The 25,167-nt window shown below is 50.4% G+C and overlaps 1 protein-coding gene across 2 annotated transcripts in view; it reads left to right on the forward strand.

Moving 5' to 3' along the window:
- The window catches only part of UBASH3B (ubiquitin associated and SH3 domain containing B), a 139,138-nt gene that overhangs the window by 95,092 nt on the left and 18,879 nt on the right, over nt 1-25,167 (forward strand). The window contains exons 2-7 of one of the 2 annotated variants that reach the window (XM_047877346.1): nt 8,142-8,199; nt 8,985-9,171; nt 10,479-10,677; nt 14,047-14,216; nt 20,051-20,259; nt 24,598-24,730. In XM_047877346.1, coding sequence (XP_047733302.1) covers nt 8,142-8,199; nt 8,985-9,171; nt 10,479-10,677; nt 14,047-14,216; nt 20,051-20,259; nt 24,598-24,730 — 956 coding nt within the window. The remainder of the gene's footprint in view (nt 1-8,141; nt 8,200-8,984; nt 9,172-10,478; nt 10,678-14,046; nt 14,217-20,050; nt 20,260-24,597; nt 24,731-25,167) is intronic. The other variant, XM_047877345.1, reaches the window with a different exon arrangement.

The following is a 25,167-nucleotide window of genomic DNA, read 5'->3' on the forward strand; positions in this document are numbered from 1 at the left end:
TCAGATAATTAACTTGTCCATAGTCCCACAGTTAGTCAGCTCCCAAGAATGAACTATAAAGTTCGTTTTATACTACGAGCATACCACTTGTGTCTCTGTGCAAAAAGTCTTCGATTTTGGGGGGAGGAAAGCTATTGTCTGGATCCTAGGGAGACTTACAACAGAGGCAGAAAGCAATGTGTTTTATTATGTCACCACCCATGGTCTAATGGCTGGTTTCCCAATTACAAACTCCAGAGAGGCCAGGGCTTCAGCCCCCTTTACACAAGAACAAAACAAGGCCTCTCCATCTGGACCGCTGGGCCCTGCCACATAAACACATCAGGGAACCTAAGCAGCATTTTCCCTGCTAACCACCCCCTGCGGAGAGCGGCTTAATGGGCTCTTTCCGGGTTGGAAAATAGAGTCTTGTTGATAGAAGAGAAAGAGGGGTGTCACCACAGGTTGGGTTTCTTCAACTGGAAGGCCTCCTTAAGGCTCCCAAACAGCTCAGCATTCCCCCCGCTCCCCTTCTCTGATTAGCCTTATAAAAAAGCCCACAGCACTTTCCTTCCTGTTGGCCAGCCTTTTGGTGGTCGCGTCCCCGGCCCCCTGGCAGGCTTGAGATCCCATCGATTGTTAGATGTACAGCTCTCAAACAGGCCCCAGCAGCTGAAAGCCTAGGCCATTAGCCCCAGCTAACTGAAAGGGTTCACCGCCAGGAGACTGATTCCGAGATTGGGTCTTTATGATCAATATATCTTTCTCCATTAGATTCATTTCCTCCAAAGGAAATGGGTAGGACCATTATGGTTTATGTTTATTGACAGGCCTCTCCACTGGCCTTCTCCAGCTTCACAGGGAGGAGTCAAGAGACTTCGGAGGTGAGGTTGTGAAACTGAACTGCCCAGCCTCTTGCAAGCCTCTCTTACTGGCCTTTGGTGACAAACAGTAGCTGGGATTCCTTGGGCCAAAGTGACAGAATACATTATTTTGTTATGTAGGAAAGAGTGATCGACCCTACCAGGTACAGGAAAGGTGGCATGAGTTTGGGCACAGTTGGGAAGAGTCTGAACACACGGAAGAACTTTCTGAGCTCAAGGGCCATTACTTTCTATAATCAAGAGACATGGCGGATTCCCCTGAAGATCTGTGAGAACGAGAAAGATTCCTTCAAAGGTGCAACCTCGAAGGAAGGACAGCCTTGTCTGGCCGTAAGGAAGAATGGACCAGCCAGTTTCTAGATCCTTTGTAACCACAGAATCATGGTTTAGTACTTATGGTGGCTTCTGAGGACCTCGTAAGACTTTACAGATGTCACACCTTTCTTTCTCAAACTCCCTGGGTGGGCATTCATCACTTTCTCTTTGAAGATGAAAAACTAAAGCATCAAGTTGGGAAACAACTTCCTCTGGGGAAAAAGCACCTGAGAACCTGTGCCCGTGTCCCAGCTCCTGCAAGGACCCACTGGGGCAACAGCATTTGGCCACTCCTTGATTTTACATCCGCCAAGAAGTTTTGGCTAAAATAACCATCTCTGCTTTGGCTTGTGTGGTTCTTAGATGCTCCTCAAATGCTCCCCAACATTCATTTGCCTTCTGACCATCAGTTAAAGTCGGGACCAAATTTGTATGGGTCGTATTGGCCACTGGTAGCTGAGAGGGTAATTATGTCCGAAAATGAAGTATCGATTAGTGGGCAGCGATGGATGAGACGTTCAGGGGATCAAGTTGGTTGCTCTGGAAGCATCTCCCATCCTTGGCCCCTGAAGTGTCTGGACTCATGTCTGCCCCATATTCTGTGTCCAACCCGTCCTCACACCTTTCTGCTCTGCACGTGGGCGATGCCTCATTGCTGAAACAACCCTACCCAACCTAACAGAAGAGAAAGCAGAAGCAGGCTGATCATAGTTTGAGGTGGAAGCAAACCTTCACCAGAGGAGAAAGTCGGAATCCGAGAGGAAGTGGGTATTAAGCAAAAGCCCAAGAAACAAGTCATTTCTGATGCATAGAAAAAAGATAATAAGGTAGGGAGAACTTCTCCTTTAGAGATTAGTAGGGGTTTTGTGGGTTTTTTTTTTTTCATTTTTTGATTTTTTTTTTTTTAGTCCTAAAAGCTTTCTTCATGTCTAGACTTGCTCCTTCAGAGGATAGGTTTGGTTTTACTCACTTTTATGTGGAGGATAAGAGGGAGGACTGTGCTGATTGAGCAGAGGTAAATGCACAGGCAGACAGGTGCTAATATTCTCAACATTTCCACCTCCCTCTTCTACCAAGAAACCCCATTCTGGTAGGCAGGAGCAGGTAGGCACCCAGGAGGCAGGAGCAGGTGTCCACGACCATTCCCAGCCAGAAGGGTAGGGGCCACTTCACCCTGGGTTTCCAGAGAAGAGGAAGCTTGGGGGCAGTTAGCAGAAATGCTTCCCAGGGCTCTAGGCTCAGGGCGTCAACTGTTCAGTATACTTCTTTCACTGATTCAGAGCTTAGCCACAGCCTGTGGGAGCAGCCCCTGGATTGGGACAACCACAGAAATGACCGGACAGCTGACCTATCAGGTGAGAGCTGCCCAGGTCCAGAGAGGAGGCTTCTTGACAATATAGCTTGACCATTTTTCATGAGCGTTTAAAGTCTGTGAAACTCTCGGTGCAAGGAAGGCCTCCAATCATTATTGACTGTGTTGACTGTTTTCCTCCTGCTGGAGCAAGCTGTGGGTGCAGAGTCACCTGCTTGCCCCTATTCTCAGGATAGCTGTCAGCCTCAGGCAAGTCGTTAAGCCGCCTCCAATTCTCTGATGAAGAAGGTCCGAAGAAGGTCCGCATTAAGCTGGCAATTCTCCACCCAGCACACTAAAAGCCTCTGGTATTTCTCCCTAAAACCACACTACAAAACAATGTCCGTTTTTCAAATACACCCTAACAGAATCCCTCAACGTTGTTTAGTGGAACCAGTGGCCCCTTGATAGGGCTGGACTTTCCAACCAGGAAAAACAGAAGTTGGGTTCCCTCTAAGTTTGCTCGCTCCCCAGTCTAGCACAGATCATTAAGCTAATTGTGAGGAAAGAGAATAAGGTATCTGGTTAATTAGGTCATCCTTTAATTGAATTCAAAGTATTAGATGTGGAAAATGTAACAACTGGTATCCTGGAGGTTGAGAACTTTTTTTTTTAATCCTACAGTGAGCATTAAATATTGCTAATATTTGAGATTACTTAGCTACATGAAGGAATGATAGAATTTTCGTCGCATGGGGAGTTTCATCCACTTGCAGGATTACAGGCTTGGCCTCCTGTCTTCTCTTTTCCTACATAACGAAGTTTTCGGTCACAGGGAACCAAAGCAAGAGCGTACACGATCTGGAGGCCGCAAGATGTGCTGACCAGCAATCCAAAGCCAAGGACAGAACAACTTCAAGTAATTGGAAAGCTCGGCTTGCTTGGATCAAGCTCTTACTACTTTGAGGGAATGTCCTTCCTTTTCTAGTAGTATGTGTGTTGCTTCTTGTGTTTTAAAAGATTCCGGTGTCAGATATCTGAGTTTTGTCAGGTGCAGAAAAATAGGGGAAGAACTCTTCTGAAGGCACGTAAAAGATGAATGACCCTGGAGAACCTGGGAGTCTGAGCCAACCTGTCTACCTGAGCCAGGGATGCCTTGACTATTGATCCCAGTATTGAGTGATTTGGGAGCTGACGGTACTCCGTAGGGAATCGGAACTCACTGGGTAGCCTAAAAGAAGTGTCTGGCTTACGAACAGAAAGAGATATGGAATCACAGGCTAACAGAAGAAGCTTTATGAATGTGGTTTCCACAATGAGACCTGGTGTCTGCCGAGGATTCTCGGTCTAGCTGTCCTCATGGAACATAACAGAAATTGTTCGTGCTCACCATGCGCAGACTTATCTGTACTATACTGCCTAGGGTCGCTTGGCCTACAATTTAAGAACGCCAGCCCCAGAAACTCCCTTTCCTCTTCTCTATGCCCAGCGCCTGACATACGGCTGGTGTTCGGCCAAGGGTGGCCCTTAAACAGGACATTCCAGTCCAGCTCAAAAGCTGTGGTTCTGAGAGGGAGCAGGAATCATGCTGCACTGGGACACGGGGCCGGCCTGAATCCACACAGGCAGGCCTGAACCCAACCACAGGACCCAGAGGCGATGGTCTCCCAAAAGGACCCAGGCCAAACTCCATTAGAGTGTAGCTTTCTGAGCTAAACTTCTGGTTTGGGTTTTGGTTTTCGCTTGGTTTCCTGGTAAGAGTTCCTGGGGAGGAAGCGAAGGCGAGAGGAAAGAAAGGAAGGGAGGAAGACGCAGAGGGAAGAATGCCACTTTGTCTTAGGCAAACCAGAAAGGAATATTTCCTTCCCAAGCCCTTTTAAGACTTGAGGGCCTCTCCGTGACCGTGGTGGTGGGGTCGAGCGGTGGCCCTGGGGCCAGACCAACCTGGAACCTAAAATTCAGGAGAGCTGAGGGCAGACAGTGGGAGGGATCCCAGCGAGAGCGAAGCAAGGCCATCAGTGGGGGCTGCTGGTTCCTCCCGTGTGGGCTAGTGTCCTCACAGATGCTTGCCTGATCTGTCGGTGAGCCATTGCTTTGATCTGAGTGGTGCTGTTCTTTCAAACCACCATGAGTAGGACATCAGAGTTTGAGTTGGTTTTTTTGTTTGTTTGGTTGGTTTTTGGGGTTTTTTTCCCCCCACCTTCTGCTACAAATGAACCCTAGACATAATGGGCAAGGTTAGGACCAGGATCAGAGGTGACATTTGTGTTCTCACGTAACAGAGCTGCAGCATTTCCCGTGTCCCGCCAAGTCCAACCACAAAGATCCCATCTGAATAATCGGCTGCTATAATCCAATGGCTAGACCACTCGCCTTTGAGTTTAAAGGGATACTCCGCCTTGATCGGCCCAGGGTCTCCGACAGTCTGCCAACTTCTGAGTCACTCCGAGCGGAGCAGCTGTACAGGCTCAGCCTGGTGTTTGGGGTCCACCCCGCACACCCCGCTGTTCTTGGCATTGGCCCCATCGATGGGCCGTGGAGGTGGGAGCTCTATAGCAACAGTCTTTGTACAGCAGGGTGGAGCGGGGAGATGTGCTGTGCCACTGCCCATGTTCCGTCTGTTCTGTGGGCAGAGTTCTGGGAACACCACCCAAACCATTGTCAGCCTGGTAGTGTGTGAAGGAGCAGCAGAGCCCTGCCTGTGGCTTGTGACCCTAGGGAAGCGGTGCTTTTACTCCCGCTGCCCAGAGAATCCCATTCCTCTGTTTCCGATCGGTAATGGCTTTCTAGAAACTTTCTCTACTCCCCCCCCCCCACCGCCGCCAACAACAACAACAACAAAAAACAGAGCACCTCACTTTCACAACACCTTCCTTCCAGAAAGTTTTTCTTTTTAATGTTTATTTATTTTTGAGAGAGGGAGAGACAGTGCAAATGAGGGAGGGCCAGAGAGAGAGAGGGAGACACAGAATCTGAGGCAGGCTCCAGGCTCTGAACTGTCAGCACAGGCAAGCAGCTCGAACTCATGAACAGCAAGATCATGACCTGAGCCGAAGTCAGATGCTTAACCAACTGAGCCACCCAGGCGCCCCCCAGAAAGTTCTTTCTGGTGTCTAACGTGAGCCCTTTGTGCTCTAGCCAAAGCTTATTATTTTTTTTTTTAACGTTTATTTATTTTTGAGACAGAGAGAGACAGAGCATGAATAGGGGAGGGGCAGAGAGAGACGGAGACACAGAATCCGAAACAGGCTCCAGGCTCTGAGCTGTCAGCACAGAGCCCGACGCGGGGCTTGAACTCACGGACTGTGAGATCATGACCTGAGCCGAAGTCGGCCGCTTAACTGACTGAGCCACCCAGGTGCCCCAAAGCTTATTTTACTTTGGCCCTTGCTAGAGAAGGTACATCAGATACAAGAACCTTCCATAAAATTGAATGAAGATTTCTCAGACCTGTCTTCTTCAGAAAGATTTGGGTTTTCTTAACCTTTCATCGGAGCCTTGTCACCCAAACCTTTCATTATCTTTCTCAATTATATCTTTGAGCCCTCTCCAAAACCTGTCTTTTGAGTTATGGGGACCATAACTTAATTAGATCTCTCATTTCCAGATGATACTCCTGGTGCTTAAGGAAAAATGAATTAAATTTCAGTCAGATATATTTCACTGGGGGAAGGGCCTGTAAAAAAAAGAAAAGAAAGAAAGAAAGAAAGAAAGAAAGAAAGAAAGAAATTGGATCCTTTATATAAATAGGACATTGTATCACAAATGAGTTTTTCCTTCCCCGGGTTTTTGAAACAATGGGTCTTTTTTTGGTGAATTTAATTCCTCAGAGATTCTAACCTAAAAGACCATGATTTGCATTCTTTCGTGGGTATGTGGGTTCTGCATCCAAAAAAAAAGCATACGATGTGTGCCTCTAATAAGTGGGCAACGTGGCAGCAATTAAGCACCTTAAGGTCTGGGGCGAGTATGTGTGGAGGGGGGAGGGAGGGGGGTCCCTGGGTTTCCAGCCTTTTCTGTACCAGCTTTTGTTCTGAGGGGTTCAGAGGGGGCTGTCTGGCTTGCTTCTGTAATGCTGTTCTACTTAGCTGTGTAGATATCCTAATCCTGATCATATGGTGTTTATGCTCAGAATTTCATACGGGAGAAGGTATTAAATTGATCTTTGGGCTGTGGAACCGAGCTACAGAGCCAATGGTAGGGACAGGCTGCTTTGAGCCCTCACCTGAGATCCTCCGGGGTAAAGTGAAGAAGTTGGGCTCACTCACAGATGATCTGAAGGTCCTTCCAGGCTGACCCCTGTGATTCACAGCACCAGCCCTTCTGGTTGCTCCACAGAGGGCCCAGGCGATGGACAGAGAAGCTGGCTTTAGTGGCCAGTTGGAAGAAGGGTGTTTGGAGAGTATCAACTGAAGCTAGAATTCCCTTCCCTTTCCTCCCTCTTCCAAAGAACCGGGATCTGTAGACTACAAGGGATGGGAACGGCCACTTATCGATCAACTCCGTGGGGTCAGATGAGAGTTCAAGGCCCCTTAGGTACACACCTACAGAGCAGATATGCTAAGTGGCTGCCACCACAACCTTCCCACCCACCCACCCCTGCCCAGAGGCGTCTACACTATTTGGATCCCACTCAAAATGCTTCCTCAGTGAAGCCTTCCCTGACCCCTTGACCAGCCCAAGTTCAGTGTTCCCGTCCTACGTTCTTAGGGCTCCCCATGCTTTCCCTTCATTGCACTCACCACCAATGTAAGTATCTGTACAATCAAGGTTTTCATGCCCGCTCCACCCAAATCTCCATGAGGGTGGGGACCGTAGAAGTCTTGTTTGTCACCGTATTCCTGGAGCTTAGCACAGTGCTGACAAAATCGTTGCACTTCAGGAAGTATTTCTCGAGCAAACGGAAGCATGAATGCAGAACGAATGGATGCAAGGCAAAGCTGGTGACAAAGCTTTGCCAGGACTGGCTGGCTCTCAGAGACCTGAGATTTGAGACACTCTTACTCGCGTGCTTGTGCCCAAGGGCCTCACCGCTGTCACCTTCCTGTGACACCGCCCCGTCCAGTAATAGAGTTTTGACTCCAGCAGGGGGAGTGATGGAGGCAGAGCTCTGGGCCACACTCAACCTGTCTTTTGTCCCCAGAGGCGTCTAAAATAGCGGGGAGATTATAGATCTAGCCTGAGGCTGTGGGTGGTGGCTGGAGATGGGTGGGAGGGGTCACTGAACTGGACCAAAGCAAGCATCCTTGTGGGCATCAGCTTCTAACACGCTTTGCCAAGGGGCTGCAAACACAAAACTGCTCCGCCGGGGATCTGGGTCAATGAGAGTGGGTGAAAAGGAAGGAGGACGGACCAAGACAGGCAACCTTTAGGGAAGCAAAAATAAAATTCTAATGTGGAAACTGCTGAAAATAGACTGCATGGCTGTCGGGCTGCATGCAAATCCAGTGCTAATTACATGGAAATTAATTACAAGTCCTAATTTCCATATGCCTCGCTAGGACCCTTGGGGGGAGGGGGCGTCCTTGCTGCAGGTGTCTGGTCTCACCCCCACCCCCACACGCCATTGAGGAGGCTCTGATGTCGTCTCCTTCACACTGTCGCCACAGCAGTGAGAAAGGCTGATCGGAGGCTAAAAATACTAACAATAGAAATTTGATTTCTTCTTCCAGACAAAAAGCCTTGGCATCCACAGGAGGGAGAAGTGTTCAGGCAGCATGTGACTGGTTGGTATGAAATAAATAAATAGGGAAAATAGCATATAATTAACTCTAAGTGTACGTGGTTGAGCAGGGATGTGCAGCCTTTCTCTAACGGACCGGGCGGGGGGTGGGGGGCAAAAGACCATGTGACAAGCCATGTGACATGTGACAGGGTTATCAAGCTCATGGCCTCCTGGGTCTTGGTTCCAGGGCGTGCTTCTCCTTAAAGCTGTTTAAAGAAATTCAAAGCATTTCCACGATACAGCCCCTAACACGGTATCTGTCCCCCGACTTCACTCAAAGATACACCTTAGGTGCGTGGGTGCTGGGTGAATCGATTTCAACAAAACAAAACAAAACAAAAACACCTTGCGGGACATCACTGCCCAGGGCAGGTCCCTACGCTCCTGTCTGGAGGCATGTGGGTTTAATCGTAGGGATGGATTTTTTTTTTTAATGTTTATTTTTGAGAGAGAGACAGAGACAGAGACAGAGCATGAGTGGGGGAGGGGCAGAGAGAGAGGGAGACACAGAATCCGAAGCAGGCTCCAGGCTCTGAGCTGTCAGCACAGGGCCCGATGTGGGACTCGAACTCACGAGCCGTGAGATCATGACCTGAGCCGAAGTCGGAGGCTTAACCGACTGAGCCACCCAGGCGCCCCAGGATGGATTTTTAAAGCACAAAAACGAAAACCCATCCCCTTACAGTGCCTGGGGTATGGAGCCTTTGGAGGGCGGATCTGTCCCTTTCGGGTCTTCCTTCCCTTCCATTGTTCTCAAGCGGGTCCTGCTTGGCTCCCTCCTCTCTGGCAGGTTGTTCTCCCATGTCGGCGACCCCTTCCTGGATGACCCCCTGCCCCGGGAGTACGTCCTCTACCTCCGACCCACCGGCCCCTTAGCACAGAAGCTCTCCGACTTTTGGCAACAGTCGAAGCAGATCTGCGGGAAGAACAAAGCCCACAACATCTTCCCCCACATCACCCTCTGCCAGTTCTTCATGGTGAGCCGCAGACCCTGCCCCGGCCCCCCAGCCCCTCAGCCCCTGCCCGGGGAGCCTGGCTGCCACACCCCAGCCAGCGCCTTGGGACCTGGAGTCAGAGTCAGCAGCCTTGGGGAGCTGGCCGAAGGAGTCACGGGCTCCTGGGCTTGGATGGACCGTTAAGGAATGAGTAAGGTCCCATCTGCCGGGGCCCAGGAGCACCCCGGGTCGGATGCACCATCATGATGATTGCTGTTCCTCAGGACTCTAGGGACAAGCCTGACCCACTGAGTCAGGACCTGGATGGGCGGCCCCAACACTGAAACTAAAGCATTTCCACCCTGGTCCACGGGTAAGAGTAGAAATTAGGGAGCTAGGAACAAGAAATGTGCTCTACAGACACGGGAGGGGACTTTAGCCTCATAGACCCTCTGGCCACGAGTTTTGTCTCACCAGATCTTTCTAGAGACAGCAAAGATACCTGTGACCCGCCATAGTTACCTAACCTCCATAATCCTAGCTATCACAGAGCTTACTTAATGACTAAATTAAATCCCCCTCCGTGTAATAAATATAAATACTTTTCATCTACTTTAGTTCCCTGTGGAGATAGAGCAGAATTGGCTTATCCAGGTGTATTCGAGATGAGGCAGAATGGTAGCACTTTTAGACAACATTTTCAAAAAGTATTTTGAAGTATTTTTTTTCCAGATTGTCTCTGCCTCTTTAAGACAAACAAAACAAAACAAAACAAAACCGTGTTCCTCACACCTTCTTTCTTACCGTTCCCTCTGAGAATTATAATGATTATCACTTCCTCCCAGTCATTCCAGGATCTTTCTCAAAAGCATTCCGAACGTTAGAGATACTCATTTTCCCCCAGTGCTCCAAGAGGGTGGGGAGATGATATCACAGCTCTCTGAGCTAGCGTGAGACTGGCAGCCGAGTCAACTTCTGATCATCCAAGGAGAACAGAAAAGTCACAGATGATGTGAGAGCAGGGGAAAGCACATCCTTTACCCTGAGATGCCTTTTTCTCCGGGCACATTCCCCTATTCTTCCTTCCCGCTGGACCAGGCTGCGCCCAGGGGCACAGCAGGGCAGGGCGGGAGGCAAGTGTCGGTCCCATGGCCCCAGCTGAATTTACCAGTTAGACGGCCCACGTCCGGATAACCGGGAGCCTGCAGTTCTCCTCCGTCCTCACAGACAGAAGCGAGGGTTTAGGGATGGCGTCCTCGGCCTCCAGCCCCGGGCAGAGGATGTCAAATGTTCAGTAGCGGTAGACCTCCGCCCCCCTCTGAATGGAGCGTTTTGTTTTCCCCTGCCAGTGTGAGGACAGCAAGGTGGACGCCCTGGGGGAAGCCCTCCAGACCACGGTCAGTCGCTGGAAGTGCAAGTTCTCGGCCCCGCTGCCCCTGGAGCTCTATACCTCCTCCAACTTCATTGGCCTCTTCGTGAAGGAAGACAGCGCGGAGGTCCTCAAGAAGTTTGCCGCGGACTTTGCCGCGGAGGCTGCGTCCAAAACCGGTGAGCTGACAGCTGCCAGGCCAGGCGTGGGTCCCGTTCATCAAAAATGGGGAAGGAAAGGGATCGGGAGTTATGGACGGCTGGGCTGGGGCCGGCAGGTGGAGGGCCCTGCAGGGATGCGCGGAGCACAGCCCTTTCCTGCAGCACCTGTGGGCTCCCTCTTAAAAATAGCAGACTCCTGTTCTGCTAAGCCTCCTGGGAGAATGTCCAGCGTCGACCCTCAACAGCCAAGTTGAAGGCTCACAACTCACTGTTTCACACTGAAGCCGTAAGCGCATCCTCTGTAGCACCACTGCCTCTCTCTAGTTCAGAGTTAACGAGCCTTCCTTCCCTGCCAGCCTCCCTGCCATGAAGGCCTCTGTCGGGGTCTCACGGCTCACTCCGTGAGGACCCAGGGCTGTGCTCGGCGGGGTAGCACAGCACAGAGAATAGAGTGGAGCCACTTAGTGTCAGATAATAGATCCACCGGGCCCATGTCCCGCAACTCCCCGAAACCCATTAGAGGGGTCCCGAAGCTTCAACAGTCTGTCCAGAAATGTCACCCCTTCAAGCTGTTTCTTGCTCTTTCCATGGCAGGTCTTAGTTCAAGCCAGCTGAGATTTCCCACCAAAGGAATTAGCTTAAAAGATGCTCAGCATATGTGTTGACTTAGAGGCAGGAAGCACGGAGAGGGGACAAGTGGGAGAAGTTGCCAGAGCTTTCCGGTCTGCCTATAGGTACAGACGAGCTCACTTAGGTCAAGGTGAGCCTTACCTGCAGTGGGACAGACAGACAGTGGGGTCGAGGGGGGAAGAGTTGGCAGGGGGCAGTTTCTGCTGGTTCCCTTGAGAAATCACCATCAGTGGGTATTTCTTAGGGACCGCGATGCATTCATCCGTGAAGAAAGCAACGTGACAAGTGGTTTCTCCAGGCCCGAGATACAGGTTCAAGTACCTGTGCTCACAGAGAGCTCTGAGAAGAGAAAGGCCATCATAGGATGCAGTGGCTCCCCCTTCGCAAAAAAGGAAATGCATGCTGGGCTGGGCGATGTGGATCCCTACAGTGGAGAAAGGGCCCTGCAGGCAGGAAGGAACAAAGTGTGTGCAGAGGCTTGTGTGGAGCAGAGCCCCCAGCAGAGCAGAGCTGGGCGTGAACGGTACAGCTGAATCTGAGCATCGCATGCAAACTGGAGGAGGCCCAGAGTTGGCCAGCACCCCCCGCACCCCGCCCCTTTCAAGGAGGGATGGAGACGGGAGAGACCTGAGTAAAACCCCTGCTTTGCCCCTTGGTCTCCGAACCTCTGACCTATAACTCACCTGCCATTTTGCTTAGTGTTCTTTACCAGAAAAGCCCCCGTTAGGGCTCAGGATTCTAGAAAGAGTGTAGCGAAGGCTCAGCGTCACCGAGCAGGATTGCAGGGAGGTCTCCCCTCTCAGAGGAGCTGTGACCCTTAAGATACCTCTTCTACTTAGGGAAGTGGGGGGCTCCTTAGAGCCCCTCCCCAGGCACCCCTTCTTCTCCCAGGACCAGGCTCTGCTTTCTGACTTCGCTGGGGCCTGCCATTTCATGGCTTAATATTTCAGAGAAATGACATAATAGAGAGGCAAATTGTTTCCTGTTCCTATCCCTCCACTTCAGGAAAATGACTCTTTTTCATTCTACAGTAGCTATTACCAAAACCACTAAAACTCCCACAAGACCCAAAACTGGTGGTGTGGCCACAAAACTCAAATCCTTCACAAATGTGTAAAGCGGGTCTCAGCCAGGGCTGTGCCAGACTCTTAAGGCGCATGATGAGTGAGAGGCTGCGAGGCCCTTGCTTGCTTTCCTTGTAGGCAAGGGAGGGCCAGCTCTTCTCCACTTGGCCACTCTGTCTAAGAACTCGGCCGCTCGATCTCTGCCCCTGTGCGGCCCCCTGGTGGTGACCGGGAGAACCGGGTGGCGCTGCCCTGGGTAGCTGGTCCAGCTTCTTGCCTCCTTACGTGGATGGCTGGCCATCCCGTCTTGGCCCTAGAACCTATGCCTCGATATTCTAGACTTTTCTGCAGACCCAGAGTCCATCAGCAAGTAGATTTCTTGTCCTCCTCCGTCCTGGGTGGCTTAAGGAGATTCATCATGCATGTATGTTCGATCATTGACCGAATCCTAAAAGCCTATATCACGTCCTGAGCACTGGGGATTCATTGCAAACAGGACACAGAAAACCTTGCCTCACGGGGCTTACACCCAAAAAAAATACGATGTAGTGTAACAGAAAAATATCCAACTGCTACATCTGTCTCCCTGGGACATGAACAAGCCCCTCAATTCCCTACCTTCGCAAATTCCCTACCTTCCCTTTGGTTGTATCTTCTGCGCTGTTCTAGCTTGGACAGTAGATGGATCTCCCCCATGTAAAGATGTACAAAAGAGAAACATAATTCACCGTTTTGTTTGTTTTGTTTCTTACAGTGTCTTAGAAGCACAGTCTGTATATATATATATTTTTTCAAGTTTACTTATGTATTTTGAGAGAGAGAGAAAGCACAAGCAGGGGAGGGGCAGAGAGGAGGAGAGACAGAATCCCAAGCAGGCTCCACGCTATCCGCACAGAGCCCGATGCAGGGCTAGAACTCATGAACCGTGAGATGACGACCTGAGCCGAAATCGAGAGTCGGACGTTTAACCGCGTCACCCAGGCACCCCACCAGTCCGTTGTATACTTTAAAGCAGTGGCTTCAGTCGGGGAGATTTCATCCCCCGGGGCACACGTGGCCGTGTCTGGAGTCGTTTTTGGTTGCCACAACTTCTGAGGTTGTACTACCGGAATCTAGTGGGTGGGGGCCGGGGATGGGGCCGCAGACCCCACAGTGCACGGGGCAGCCCCCACAACAGAGAATCATTCTGTTTTAAACCCTGGAAAACCCTGTCTTGGACCTTGAAAATATTCCATCTTTTCCCCTGGCTCCTCTGTCGGAGCCGCCCAGAAGCCAAGAGACGCGATTTCAAAACGACGGTGATCGGCCCTGGCCCGCACGCCGTCGCAGGATCTCTGCTTTGGCGTGAATTAGCTCATCCTTTGAGGTCGCGGTCTCCTCGGGCTGGTGATCCTCCGTGTGTTACTAGGAGGCAACGCCGACCCAAACAATGACCTCTCCGCTTCCCTTGTCGGGAGCCAGGTGTGGCCCTTTCCCTCTCGAACTGTAGGCTGTTCGCGATCTGTTGCACCTGCCTGTCCCCTTATTCCGCTGCTGTGAAGGACAGCAGCAGCTCTTGTCCGGCCACGGGATGCCCTCCTTTGTCACATGGGAGGCGGGATTTATGAGGGCAATCCTTCCGTGTTCTTCCTGGAGCCTCCACCGTTGCTCTGCTGACCACGTTCCAATAACGGTTCCCTTCCTTTGTTTCCAGAAGTACACGTGGAACCTCACAAGAAGCAGCTGCACGTAACCCTGGCTTACCACTTCCAAGCTAGCCACTTACCCACCCTGGAGAAACTAGCCCAGAACATCGATGTCAAACTCGGCTGTGACTGGGTGGCTACCATATTCTCGCGAGATATCCGGTTTGCCAACCATGAGGTAATGTCTCACTGTGGCTCCTGACCCTACCGGAGGCACAGGGGGTGCGGCCAGAACCGGGAGCACGGGCAGCTCCCTGCTACGGGGAGATGGGGACCAAAGGCAAGCAGTGGAGTGAGCACCGGACCACAATTTCCTCCGGGCTCGGCCTGCTTCCTTGGGAAGTTCTGAGCTTGCAGCCCTCCTCCCCGGGTCCCAAGTGACTCATCTGTGTAATAGCCCCGTTGTCCTGTCTGCCCTGCCAACCTTACTGGAATGATGCAGAAGTGAAAAGGGAGAGTAGAAAAGTATGTTGGAAAAGATTTTAATTCTATAAATTCATGGAGTTAATAGAAGACCTCATCCAGATCTTAGGTAAGGAGGACACAGAAATACAAATATATATATATACATATATATATGTATATATATATATCTGAACACAATATATATATATATGAACACAATATATATATGAACACAATATATATATATACATATATACGTATATATATATCTGAACACATAATTAACAGATACTTGCTAAGTATCTATGGCATGTAAGTTACCATGGAACATACTAGAATTTTATTTTTTATTTTATTTTTTTTAATTTACATCCAAATTAGCATATAGTGCAACAGTGATTTCAGGAGTAGATTCCTTAGTGCCTCTGACCCTTTTAGCCCATCTCCCCTCCCACCACCTCTCCCGTAACCCTCAGTTTGTTCTCCATATTTATGAGTCTCTTCTGTTTTGTCCCCCTCCCTGTTTTTATATTACTTTTGTGTCCCTTCCCTTATGTTCCTCTGTTTTGTCTCTTAAAGTCCTCATATGAGTGAAGTCATAGGATTTTTGTCTTTCTCTAATTTCGCTTAGCATAATACCCTCCAGTTCCATCCACATAGTTGCAAATGGCAAGATTTCATTCTTTTGGATTGCCGAGTAATACTCCATTGTGTATATATCCCACATCTTCTTTATCCATTCATCCATCGACCGACATTTGGGCTCTTTCTATACTTTGGCTATTGTTGATAGTGCTGCTATAAACATGGGGGTGCATGTGTCCCTTCGAAACAGCACACCTGTTTCCCGTGGATAAATGCCTAGTAGTGCAATTGCTGGGTCGTAGGGTAGTTCTATGTTAAGTTTTTTGAGGAACCTCCATACTGTTTTCCAGAGTGGCTGTACCAGCTTGCATTCCCAGAAATATACTAGAATTTTTTTTTTCAACGTTTTTTATTTTATTTTTGGGACAGAGAGAGACAGAGCATGAACGGGGGAGGGGCAGAGAGAGAGGGAGACACAGAATCGGAAACAGGCTCCAGGCTCCGAGCCATCAGCCCAGAGCCTGACGCGGGGCTCGAACTCACGGACCGCGAGATCATGACCTGGCTGAAGTTGGACGCTTAACCGACTGCGCCACCCAGGCGCCCCTAGAATTTTTAAATGTGGTCCTGTCCTCAAGGAGTTTGAGTCCAGCAGGGGAGAGAGAGCAGACACATGAAATAAAAAACAGAGGCGACATGTTGTGACAATTACGTGCATCCCCTGGGAGGCCTGAGTGGGACCACTGATTCCCAGTGCATGTGGGAAGGTTGGCATAATCCTAGCATCCTTCTTTTGAGGGAATCGATAGTGATTTCCAAGACAAGCCTATGCTACTCTGAAGAGTAATATTGCCCTTTGTTTTAAGGAAAAGCTGAGACAAAGAGAATGGCAAGTGGCTGGTCCATACCTAATTAGCAATTTAGGACCAGAGCTGAAGCCAGAACCCAGGCATTCTGACCAATAAAAACAAGCAGCCCATCTGAAAAAAAAAAAAAAAAAAAAAAAGACCACACAGTTTAATGAGAAACTTGTCATCTAGTGTAAATACATTTATGAAATCGAATTTGCTTCCAGTTTTTCAACAGTAAAAGGGCTGATATTTTTGGCAGGTTATCTAGCCTCTTAATATCTCTGTTGACTTTTTTTTTTTAAGTTTGTTTTGAAAGAGAGCGCACATGTGTGAGCAGGGGTGGGGGGGAGGGGGCAGAGGGAGAGAGAAGCCCGACGTGGGGCTCGATCCCACGACCGTGAAATCATGACCTGAGCCAAAATCAAGAGTCGGCCGCTCAGCTGACTGAACCATCCTCCTACCCTCTTGTAAAATATGAAACACGGTTGAATGAAATCTCAGGGTCTAGACCAGCTGATCTCGCCACTGTCTTGGAATGTTGAGAAGAGCTGACCCATGAACCAGAGGTCCGGGCCAGGGCACGGGGCCTGCGAGCGTCAGGGACATGCAGCTTTGTCTGACCCCGCTGACGAGAATGTCCTGCCCTCCTTCCAAGTCATTTGATGGAAGTTTCTGGAAAGACACACCAAGGAGACGGGGCTTGATCTTGCTTAAGAATTCTGACATCTCCTGGAATTGCTCAGGATGAGCCCTAAATATAACGAGAGAGGTGTGGCTGACCGGACTCCTCACAAGGACAAAGAAAAAGGAAGTCAAGGGTTGCATGCAGATGGGCTGTGAGAAGTCACCTTTCTCAGAGAGGGAAGGTGGCAATGGAATTTTACCAGGAATATCTTCTAATCAACACTGCCCTCCAGTTAAATCAAAGGGTAATTGCTTTTCTGCCTGACCCACATTCTGCGCACTTGGCACGGAGGGAAAGAGGCAGCAAGCGCCCACACGAATTATTTTCTAAAAATAACTTGGCCGCTTTTATCTCTGATTTGTAAAAGCTCATTTATTACTGTTCCTTCTGATACAGCTCTCTCTCTCTCTCTGAGGTCATCTGGCTTTCCCTGAGCCCCCCCTGCATACCTTTTCTTGCCTGCCTTCTGTCCCCAGGACCGTTCACGGTTCCACTGAGGCAACAGAGGTCTAGAGAAGGAAAGTGGTTTGGACAAGAGCACGCAGCAAGCCATGCTCGGGAGAACTCCTAGGTCTCCTCCCTCTGCTGGTTCTCCCTTTGATTCCGACCTGCAAATGCCTGTCTGTGCTTCGCGTAGTTTTCCGTGTTAGGGACTGCGTTGGGCCGTGCCCGGTTTATATGCCGAGCGACAGAAACCTGAGGAAGGACAAAAAAGCACACGTGGCTCCATCCCTTCGGCAGTTGTTAGGTTCACTTTCACAGCTTCTAGAACGCTCCCGTCCTACGTTGTCTCCTGCGGACAACGGCGATAGTATTTTGCTGGACTGTTGCTGTCGTGCAGGCTACAAAAGAAGATGATGGAAGGGCCGTAATATGTAGCCCCGGGTGGGTGCAAGACAGAAGTGTCGCAGCTCCTGCTGTGCTAGGAGCATAAAGAGCTTCAAAGGCAAGGGTGTTAGGCTCCTACCCCACGTAGGGTCGCAGCTGCCCTGCACGAGGGGAGGCACAAACTCGAGATAGACCCCACAATTCTTGCAGGTCAGTGGTAAACATAAAAGAGTATAGGGGCGCCTGGGTGGCTTGTTCGGTTAAGCGTCCAACTCTTGGCTTCGTTCGGCTCAGGTCTTGATCTCGCGGTTCGTGGGTTCGAGCCCTGCGTCGGGCTCTGCGCTGATGGCACAGAGCCTGCCTGGGATTCTCTCTCTCTGCTCCTCCCCCGCTCGTGCTGCGTCTCTCTCTCTCTCAAAACAAAGAAACTTAAAAAAAACTTGAAAAAGAGTATGATGTAGTGCAAAACTAGGCATGTCTCCTGGTATCTCTCAAACGTAGGCTTTTTGCACGAGCTTTTGCATGGGCTGTGGGGACATGGGCACGAGTTATAATTTTAGATTTGCTGCAATATCTTAATTATCGTATTGCTTATTCAGTAAATCGAAGCTCCTTGTCGCCTAACTACCCTAGGACACAAGGTCTAGGACACAAGGTCCTAGGACACAAGGTCTCCTATGCTCCTTTGCTGGGCCTCGATTTCCCTGGAGGTAACCTGGAGACAGAATACTCACCCTGCCCCCGCCAAGTGATAGGGGGAATGAGTGTTCTGAAGTCACTTTGAGTTTCTCGAAGGAAAGACACTTCTGGGCCAAAGGCATAATTAATTAGTCAAAACTATGCTGTGCTTGAGGATCTAAGAGAAGTTTCGACTTGTTCCCCCATGACTCGGTGCCTCTCTCCACCCTGTTCCGGGAAAAGGAGTGTTCCTTTTGGTGGAGCATCGCATACCTAGCTTAAGAGAGTTCTTCTTTTCTTTCCGCAAGCTGTTTTCACAACGAAGCAGAAACTACCTCCCTGGCTAGTTTGGAAATGGTGGTTTGAGCACGAACGTGGCAGAGGACAGGGAAAGGAGCAGGAGGCCACCAGGGGCAACGGTCTGGAGCTGAAAGGTACTGGAAAAGAAATAGGGAAAGAAACGGGGGCCCCAAGCGAAAGGAAAATCAGAATCCAGCGGTACCACGGAGTCCTGTGCATTTTTATTTGCATTCTCTGAGGAAAAAAAAAAATCACCTTTTTGCCAGTGCCTTTCCTTAGAGACTTCCAGAAGGAAGGTCCATGAAACATGTTCCGATGTGTCACCTTGACAGACACACAGAGAGCTGATTAGCTCACGGGCACACAGTCTGGGGGGTCAGGCGAGAAGGGAGATCAGGTGTCCTGGTTCAATAGACATCATGATGCGCCTTCTGGATACAGGCTCCGTCCTAAAGAGTTTCCTTAGATGGTCTCATTAACTGTTATAATCCAGGCATTAGGTTACCGATGAGAAAACAGAGGCCCAAGTTAAAAGCCTGAAGGTGGAAGCAGAATGGTTAGCCTGCCAGTAATGACTTTGGAACTTCAGGAAAGTCTGTTAAAGTATCTCTATCTCAGTGTCCCATGTGAGATAAATAGGATAGAAATGTCTTCCTCACAATTGAGGACGCTTGCTGTTAATGAGAAATCAGGAAGATGTTTTTCCAAAATATCTTCGTGCCCATGCTGTTTGTGTCTACCGGGAAAGGACGCAAAACACCAAGTACGTCAGCCAAGCGGTATGGCCTCTGGTTGGCTCTGAAGGCTCTTTATGAGCCCAGAGAAGAAACATGTGGTTTCCATCTGGTTGCCGGTGAAAGCTGGTTACACAGACGTACTGTATACACTGATGGCTGTGAAAGATATTTTTCTTTCAAGGTCTTTGTTGAAAACGTAGGTTTAGGGGCGCCTGCGTGGCTCAGTTGGTTAAGCATCGGACTTTGGCTCAGGTCATGACCTCATGGTTTGGGAGTTCGAGCCCCGCGTCGGGCTCTGTGCCGACTGTTGGGAGCCTGGAGCCTGCTTTAGGAGTCTGTGTCTCCCTCTGCCTCTCTGCCCCTTCCCCTCCCCCTCAAAAATAGACATTAAAAAAAAATTTTTTTTTTTTAATGTAGGTTTAAAGAAAGCTCCTTGAAGGCAGAGACTGCCTTGTTTAAACCCCAGAGTGACTTAGAAGGGGAAATGCGTCAGTCCCAAAGCCTTCCTACAGGAGAGTGTCTGCACCCAGACCCTCTGTAACCCCCATACGGAAGACTGGCTTTCCATGAGTGGGGTTTAAGGTGTCTATTAGGGTGCCTACCGCAGATGGAAAAGGGGAGATAGGTCCAACCCCATTTGTATAGCAGCTTAATAGAGCGCCTACGGGCTTTCAGATAAATTTCAGAAAACTATTTTGAATCCTGAAAGGAAGAAAGGCCTGCCTGAAGGGAAGTCTGGAACTATTCAGCAGGACCAGGCACACATCTACAATACCCTGGGGGGGGCGGGGGGGGAGACATGCCTTCGGATCGGAGTGCAAATCTACTCAGAGCCTGCAGACCCCAGGGGCGCCTGCAACGTCCACATCTGGAAGCGGGACACGCAGACGTGCCCCGGAGGCGCTCAGACTGGGCCTCACTCCTCCCTCTCCTCCTCTCTCAGACGCTCCAGGTGATCTACCCGTACACCCCACAGAATGACGACGAGCTAGAGCTGGTCCCTGGGGATTTCGTCTTCATGTCTCCGATGGAGCAGACCAGCACCAGCGAGGGCTGGATCTACGGCACGTCCTTAACCACGGGCTGCTCCGGACTGTTGCCGGAGAATTACATCACCAAGGCCGACGAATGCAGCACCTGGATATTTCACGGGTACGCAGACTCACGTCCTTCACCTGCTGCTTTGGGAGACCACCACGGGCTGTGGGCAGGTGGTGGGGAAACGGGCTCAGGAGATGGGAGGAAAGCTGTTGGTTCAGGACGCTCAGGGAAGGGCCGACCTGGGGCATGGCAAAATGAGGGATGGGTCTGCTCCGCTTCTCACTGCCTGCCCCATTTGATGGGATGGAGTTCCTGGTCAGAGACTCAACTGAGGCGGCTTGGGGGGGGGGGGGGGCACGCATGGGGGTCCATCTCCCTGGCTGTGAAGTGTGGGTCATCCCAGTGCTTTTGGGTCTCCTGTCCGCTCTGTCCTGGGCCGTTGCTCAAGAGTGGTCTGACTCCCCAGAACCGCTGGGTAGGTTCCCAATAAGCCAGCCAGACCGGCAGTGGAAGGCTTTGCAAGGGTCAGGAGACCTAACTGCCCCTCGCTTGCTAGGTGGCCTTGAGCGAGTCCTCCGACGTGGCGCATAAGCACCTAGAGAGAGAGACCGTCTAAAGAAATGGGCAACTGCCAGAACCGTAAAAAGACACGCGGTGCCCCTAGTGTCCTCTAGAGTGGGAACTTTCCACCCATCCCTCACGACTGGTTTGTCCCCAAACCAAACTGGTCGCTCGGTCAGCGTGGCCCGTGCTGTAGGGCCAGCTTTGCCTCGGCAGATGAAACGGGCACAGGAGGCACCTTCTCTTTCTTAATCGGAGACGCTCAAAGCCAGCCAGCCCTTCCCTAGCACATGCAGGCGTCTCGCCAGGGTGCGCATGCTGATTTGTTTTTCCTCTCTCTTGTTCTTGCTCTGTGCCAGCGTGGCTGAGAGCCGGAAGCTCTGAGCACCAGCTGCGTGGTGCGTCTAACATTGTTATTACCGCCATGGAAGAGAAGGCGAGAGGGGCACTTTCAGGGAGTGCGTTGCCCGGAGGGAGAAAAGAAAAGGTTCTCTCCCCCCAGTTAGCAGCAAGCAGGCAAACCACAAACCCAAAGATGGGAGAGAACACCTTCCTCCTTAACAACCCCCTACCCAGCAATTCCTTCTACCCAGCAATTCCTTCCGCTTCCTTTTGGTCCACCCCCCCCCCCACCCCCTGCCCGGGAACATCCAGCTTTTCAGGGCACAGTCGGAAGGTCAAAGCTGCCTCGTGTTCCCCAAACGTTTGCGTTCTCAGAAAGGCTTCTGAACATCTACGTTGTGTTTCCACAGTCACCGTTTTATCCCTTAGAAAAACGAGTGAAGCATATTATCCGTGGATACACTGAACACTAAGATGATATGATGCACAGCTCTCAGACCTTTTTTTAAAAAAAAAAAGAAAAAGTCGGGCTAGAAGTTGGAGCAGAGTAGGTGGGAGAAGGCCTGCTGACCCACTCCAGAGTACTGTTTCCAGACCCACTGCTGTCCAAATTGGAGCTCAGGCGGAAACATGGGTCCACGGACCACAGGGACGTTCGCGTGCCACCTCCTTTTCTCTGGAGAGGTCCCTACCGCTGATACTGCCCTGGAACCGTATCTGAAACTGTCAGCTTCCGCAGCCAGTGCTGCTGAGAGTGGGGAAAGGCTCGTGTTAGGTGTCAGGACCCCGTAATCAAGAATTTGAGTTTTTAGGCCGCTAGTCTTGGGTTCAAATCTTAACACTCCCACTTAAAAGCTGTGTGACCTTGGCCAAGTTACATCACCTCTCTGAGCCCCCGTCTGTTACTCTATAAGGCGGGGAGGATAATTGCATTTACCTCACAGGAGCCTTATAAAGACCACGGTGAAGGACTTAGCCTTACACGGGTAAGTGCCACACCCGTAATAGCACTGAACCTAAAAAGCTGTCAGCTTTCTGATTTTTCTACCTCGTGTTTTCCAGTCCTCTCTTACATGCTTGTCCAATCAAATGTCTCTTCCCGAGGTGATCCTATAGAAGAACTGTACTTTCCTATTTAACTCCAGAAGCAGAAATGATGTAAGGAGGCTCCTGATAAGACGGATCTTCTCTCTCCCCCAACTAAAGTTAGCCTTGAGGAGGTACAGCCACAGGAGATGCTCCTTCAGTGACCCGGCTGACCCGATGGCAGGTCGCAGAGGGGACTCAGGCCACAAGGAGTGACCTTTCATCGCCCTTTCTGCCCGGTTCTTCTCAGTTCTAAGTCACTCATAAGAAAGTATTTTTTATCTATTTTTTAACGTTTATTTTTGAGAGAGAAAGCGTGAGCAGGAGAGGGGCAGAGAGAGAGAGAGAGGAAGACAGAGGCCCTGAAGCAGGCTCTGCGCTGTCAGCACAGAGCCCGATGCGGGGCTCGAACTCCCAAACCGCGAGATCATGACCCGAGGGGAAGTCCGCCACTCGACCGACTGAGCCACCCGGGTGGCCCCTGAGGAAATCTTTTCCTGCCACCCTGATTAGGGCATCTCGCCTGGTTCTGTCTCTCAGTACTTGTCAGTTGGTGAAGCCCCACTGTGTCCTTTGAATTATGGGTGGGGGCTGGCCGGTCCTTCCGGGCTTACGCACAGGACTGCTGTGTCTGGGAAAGTGCCAGCACCCGGCCCTGGTCCTTGAGAAGATGTCCTGGGTACCAGGCTCAGCTTCCTCCCTACGCAACTTCTCAGCACAAAGCATCTGACTGTTGTCTTAATGGAAGTGACAGCACCAGACTGTCTCAAAGTGAGCCCGGTCCTTTGATTACAGTGACAGTTGAGAAGAAGGTTGGCATTCTCCTTGCCAACCGAGCTGGAGAGAGAGAGAGAGGAGGGACTCTGCCAGTGTCTTCACAGCTGTAATAAAGAAATTAAGGGACATGTACAAGCAGGACGTCAAGCCGATTCTGTCTATCCAGACACCTCAGGCCCCGAAGCTTTGATGAATCAGACAGCGAAACCAAATTTTCTTTAACTGTGATGTTTGCAAAGGAGAACAGCCTGTCTCTCCGACTGTGAATGGCACTAGATTTTCTTGGTCTACAGTTGCTTAATTTTTCCAGTTGGTCTCTCAGGCTGCACATCACACTTGCTGATGCAGCTTTGTTAGATGACAGCTTCCCGCCACCCCCCCCATCCCCCACCCCCCCTCCGCGCCCAGATCTGCTGAATCACAATCTGTGACAAGTCGGGCCCAGCCGTGTATTTTTTTTAAAGCTCTCCTGGCGATTCTGATATGCACTAGGGCTGAAAGGCCACTTTTGCAGGGTGTGAGGCTTCTGAAGCCTTTGTCAGTAGGAGGAGTCTATTTACAGTCAAAAAAAAAAAAAAAAAGAGACTGGAAGGGGATCCTAAAACTCTTAAGAGCCTTAAAAAAAAAAAACTGTTTTCCTAACAGCCAGTTAGCTTTGTTACATCGCTGACTATAAAAAGGGCTTTTCCAAAATGAAATTCGAAGAATACTGCTGTGTTAAAATGAAATATTCCTGAACAGAGTAGGTCAACAGGTACAGACCAGGACTCGGGTTTGAGCAGATTGAAACATACGGCTACCCTGGCCGCAAAGAAGCGAGAAATCTCAAATGCAAATGGTCTCCCTTGAACGCCGCTCAGTGAGGCAGAAAGAGATGTTCACTGGATTCGCCTTGCGACCGTAGTTGAATTGCAGTGTTTATTAGATAAAGCCTTTTGGAGGACTTACTAATCACAGTAACTCAAACATGGCATAATTTGCTGCCTCGCTGTCAGCGAGGCCTCTTTGGGGCTTCTGTAGCTACGGTGTAAAACCCAGAAATGAGAGCTCTCGGCCCACGGCTCCATACATCTGGCGAGAACGGCTTCCTCCGAAAGAATTCTGTGTTTAATCATCGTGTTGGAGGTGTTACTGAGTTGGGGAGGGGGTGGGGCCACCGAAGAAGGTGGAAGAGAGGATGATGGCCATCGGGTTTCCTCCATCAGTTAAGAGCCACAGGCACACTGGTGGAGACAGTACAAATCCTCCCTCTCGTTTGTCAGTTCGGATGGAAATCGCCATGGAAAAGATTAAAGGCAACAGGAATTGTTTTCTTCTTTGGAGCCAGAAAAATAGCTGGAAACAATGGCACAAAATTGAAAACTCATTCTTTAACATGCCTTCGGCGCCAGCCGCGGCGGTGGCATCCTGATTGGCACGCACTCAGGGCCCCATCCCTACCCAGAGAGATGAACACATCTGTTCCAAGTACAGAAATCCATCTTCCCCTAGTTTAGCCACTGCAAGACCTAAGTAGAGAACAAGCTGTTCCCCTCCCGAAAGGGGGTGTCGCCTCCTCGGCTTTCCCACCCGTCGCCCTGGGCGTGTTTCCCGCGAATTCCCACGCTCCCCCTTGAGCCCAAGGGTGACGTGCTAATGACTCCTGGCCCAAACAGTTAACGGCGTCCTCATCTTCCCCTACAGTTCTCACTCCATCCTGAACACGGCGTCCTCTAACGCCCTCTCATTTGGCGATGGTGTGGTGGACAGACGGCAGTATGAGGACCAGGGCCTGGGGGAGACGGCTCCCCTGACTATCATCTGCCAGCCCACGCAGGTAAGGCTGACCATTGGGGCCGCATCCTCGACTCTACTTCAGGATTCACTGAGCACGTCTTTGCGGAGTGTGAGGGCTTGCCCTTGGTGCCCCCAAGGGTCCTAGGTCTCTTGGGGGCGACGACGCACAATTTTATGAAAGACACACAGAATTTAAGGCCAGGGAGAGTCGGTTGGGTGGTACTGATCGCACCTACCGGCATCTGGGTCTAGGCTGGCAGAGGAAGAGGTTCTACAGAGGGAAGGACATGTTACCTGTAAAGTCGTAATAGTTCTGTTTCATAGGCCATCGTGAGATTAAAAAGAAAATAAGGCCCTCGGCACAGTGCCTGGCACCTGTATGTATGTCTGAGTGCTCAACAGATGCCAGAAATGTTGCAAAATGGAGAGTGTGGGGGTGGGGATCGTTTGGAACAAGAGAGGCAAAGGCAAGTGGAG

The sequence above is a fragment of the Prionailurus viverrinus genome, chromosome D1 (assembly GCF_022837055.1).
Source record: "Prionailurus viverrinus isolate Anna chromosome D1, UM_Priviv_1.0, whole genome shotgun sequence".
NCBI lineage: Eukaryota > Metazoa > Chordata > Mammalia > Carnivora > Felidae > Prionailurus > Prionailurus viverrinus.